Here is a 2,500-nt window from a genome sequence, read left to right on the forward strand (position 1 = left end):
CAACTGTATGTTGGCCAGCATGTTTTTGTAACTGTCAGCTTATTTGTAAGACATTTCCCTTTTCTGACCACTGCCCACTCCTACATGACCAGCTTCTCTCTCTGGTCACCTCAATGACCACTAGTGAGCCACAGCTTGCCACACTTGTTTGCTTGCTTTCTTCTTTCAAACAGACACAGGAAGAGAGGGGTGAGAGAGGAAGAGAGGGGTGGGAGAGGAAGAGAGGGGAGAGAGAGGGGTGAGAGAGGACGAGAGGGGTGGGAGAGGAAGAGAGGGGAGAGAGGGGGTGAGAGAGGAAGAGAGGGGAGAGAGGGGGTGAGAGAGGACGAGAGGGGTGGGAGAGGAAGAGAGGGGAGAGAGAGGGGTGAGAGAGGAAGAGAGGGGAAGAGAGGGGTGAGAGAGGAAGAGAGGGGTGAGAGAGGAAGAGAGGGGAAAGAGAGGGGTGAGAGAGGAAGAGAGGGGAGAGAGAGGGGTGAGAGAGGAACAGGACGTGTGTGTGTGTGGGGGGGCAGATTCAAACCCTGGTCCACGTGAGACTACTGGATACAGTGTATGCAAATTATTCATTACTCTTCCAACCGATTTGTGTGTTTAATTCAGATTGAACCATTTAACGTACAAACTTTGTTCAACCATACAACACTGCTTAGGAACACTGTCCAGTAACACGACTTAAAACAAATGTACAATTCGCTTAGGATGGTTCTGGTCCAAATTGGTGTAAAACTGCCCTAGAATCCAAAGCAGTGACCTCATCCAGGTCATCTCAGCAGGGACTGACCCCCCTCTGGGCAGGCTGGTCCGTTAGACCGGTGTGTTGCATTTGCAGACTAAAGCGATAGCAGCTAAATTGAGAGGCAGGGTCATTTTACGGGTCATAAAAAAACTACATAGTCATAAAAGAGCTTGAAACAAAAGTGTAAAATGCCTAGTTAGTGCTGGACAAAATCCGAGAACATTACCCCCCCCCCCCTCCGGTCCCCATCATGCCTTTCATGGTACCAAAGATATTTTTAGTCACAGAGACATTAAGCGCTTTCTGAGGCCTTTACACCTGCAGCCATGGGTTACCTTTAAGAAGGACTTTTAGGAATAGTCCTGTGTGTTTTTATGCTTTTGTCTACTGTGGCAAGAGTAAGACTATATTTATTTTACTCTGTTTGCTAGAGATCATATTCGTGTGTGTGTGTGTGTGTGTGTGTGTGTGTGTGTGAGTGAGAGAGAGAGAGAGAGAGAGAGAGAGAGAGAGAGAGAGAGAGAGAGAGAGAGAGAGATAGAGAGTCTATATCACACCTTTCTGTAGACTCATGTCGACCATGCGTGGCTCAGCCAGCTCCAAGAAGAAGTTCTTGTTCTTCTCGTACTCCTCATCGTCAACGACCTTCACCTGAATCGTCTTACTGTTGGGCCGCCGAGAGAGAGGGAGGAAGGAGAGGAGGACAGAAAGGAGGAACAGAGAAGAAGAAAAAGAAGAAACAGAAGAGGGAAGGGGAGGAAGAGAGAGACATATGGAGAGTCAGTTAGGATCTGATTACAGAACAGGCTAGAGTGCAGAAGAGCCAGCAGTAACCAAGAAGTTTAAAAGGTCAGATGTCAAAGGTGAAAGGTTAACTCCGCCCCCTCTGCCCAGTACACTGCTTGCCACTATACCTTGCCAAGGGCCTTCACTGGCCTCAGGTGTCCTCTCCATCCACACGCCAAACACACACACACACACACACACACACACACACACACACACATCATCAGCATACACTGGTGTGTTCTCCACCAGAAATGCTCAGCTGAAGTAGAATCACACAAGTTAAGATCCAGCAATGTGCCATCCAAGGCACTAAATCCACACAGACCGTCATGTACCACATGGTAGCTCACACTACACGTTCAAACTGCTCGCACAGAAAGACAGCTGCAAAACAAGTCAGACATGCCAGAAATCTCACCTGGCCCGAGATGCAACTTTGACTGTTATATCTTCTACCTGGCTGTTAAACTGCACAACAAATCACATGTGAATTTGGTAGGATCCAACTGAATCATGGGTAAATTTGGGTAAATTTGGGCAAAAATTGCATAGAGTCTGTCTGGCTTAATGCAACACAATGAGGGCCATTGATTTGAGCACAAAGCGCTGGTAATTAGGAAGCAATCAGATGAGTAATTAGCCGTTGGTGTGATTGCCAAACCTCCTCTCTCCACCCATTTTGGGTTGCTGCGAAACTTGGATAATTTGGGGATTTTTTATCACCAAGGACCGGAGACGAAAGCACACAGAAGGTCTTAGAAAATACTGTCTCAGTGTAACACTCAGTCCCAGTACTTTTGCAGCATTGCACATGGTCAAGTCAAGTCTACTGCTGGCTGGTATGTCCATTGTGTCTCGTCAGTTGGCAGTGAACATGCACACAATATCCCCGTTGCCTTGAAAGGTCCTCTTACAACAACAACAACAACAACAACAACAACAAAAACAACACACACACACACACACACACACACA

The 2,500-nt window shown here is 47.3% G+C and overlaps 1 protein-coding gene across 2 annotated transcripts in view; it reads right to left on the reverse strand.

The window, feature by feature from the left end:
• Positions 1 to 2,500, reverse strand: part of slc8a3 (solute carrier family 8 member 3) — a 112,025-nt gene that overhangs the window by 22,039 nt on the left and 87,486 nt on the right. For both annotated transcript variants that reach the window (XM_062523528.1, XM_062523527.1), the window contains exon 4: positions 1,294 to 1,400. In XM_062523528.1, coding sequence (XP_062379512.1) covers positions 1,294 to 1,400 — 107 coding nt within the window. The remainder of the gene's footprint in view (positions 1 to 1,293; positions 1,401 to 2,500) is intronic.

The sequence above is a fragment of the Sardina pilchardus genome, chromosome 20 (genome assembly GCF_963854185.1).
Source record: "Sardina pilchardus chromosome 20, fSarPil1.1, whole genome shotgun sequence".
In the NCBI taxonomy this organism is placed as follows: domain Eukaryota; kingdom Metazoa; phylum Chordata; class Actinopteri; order Clupeiformes; family Clupeidae; genus Sardina; species Sardina pilchardus.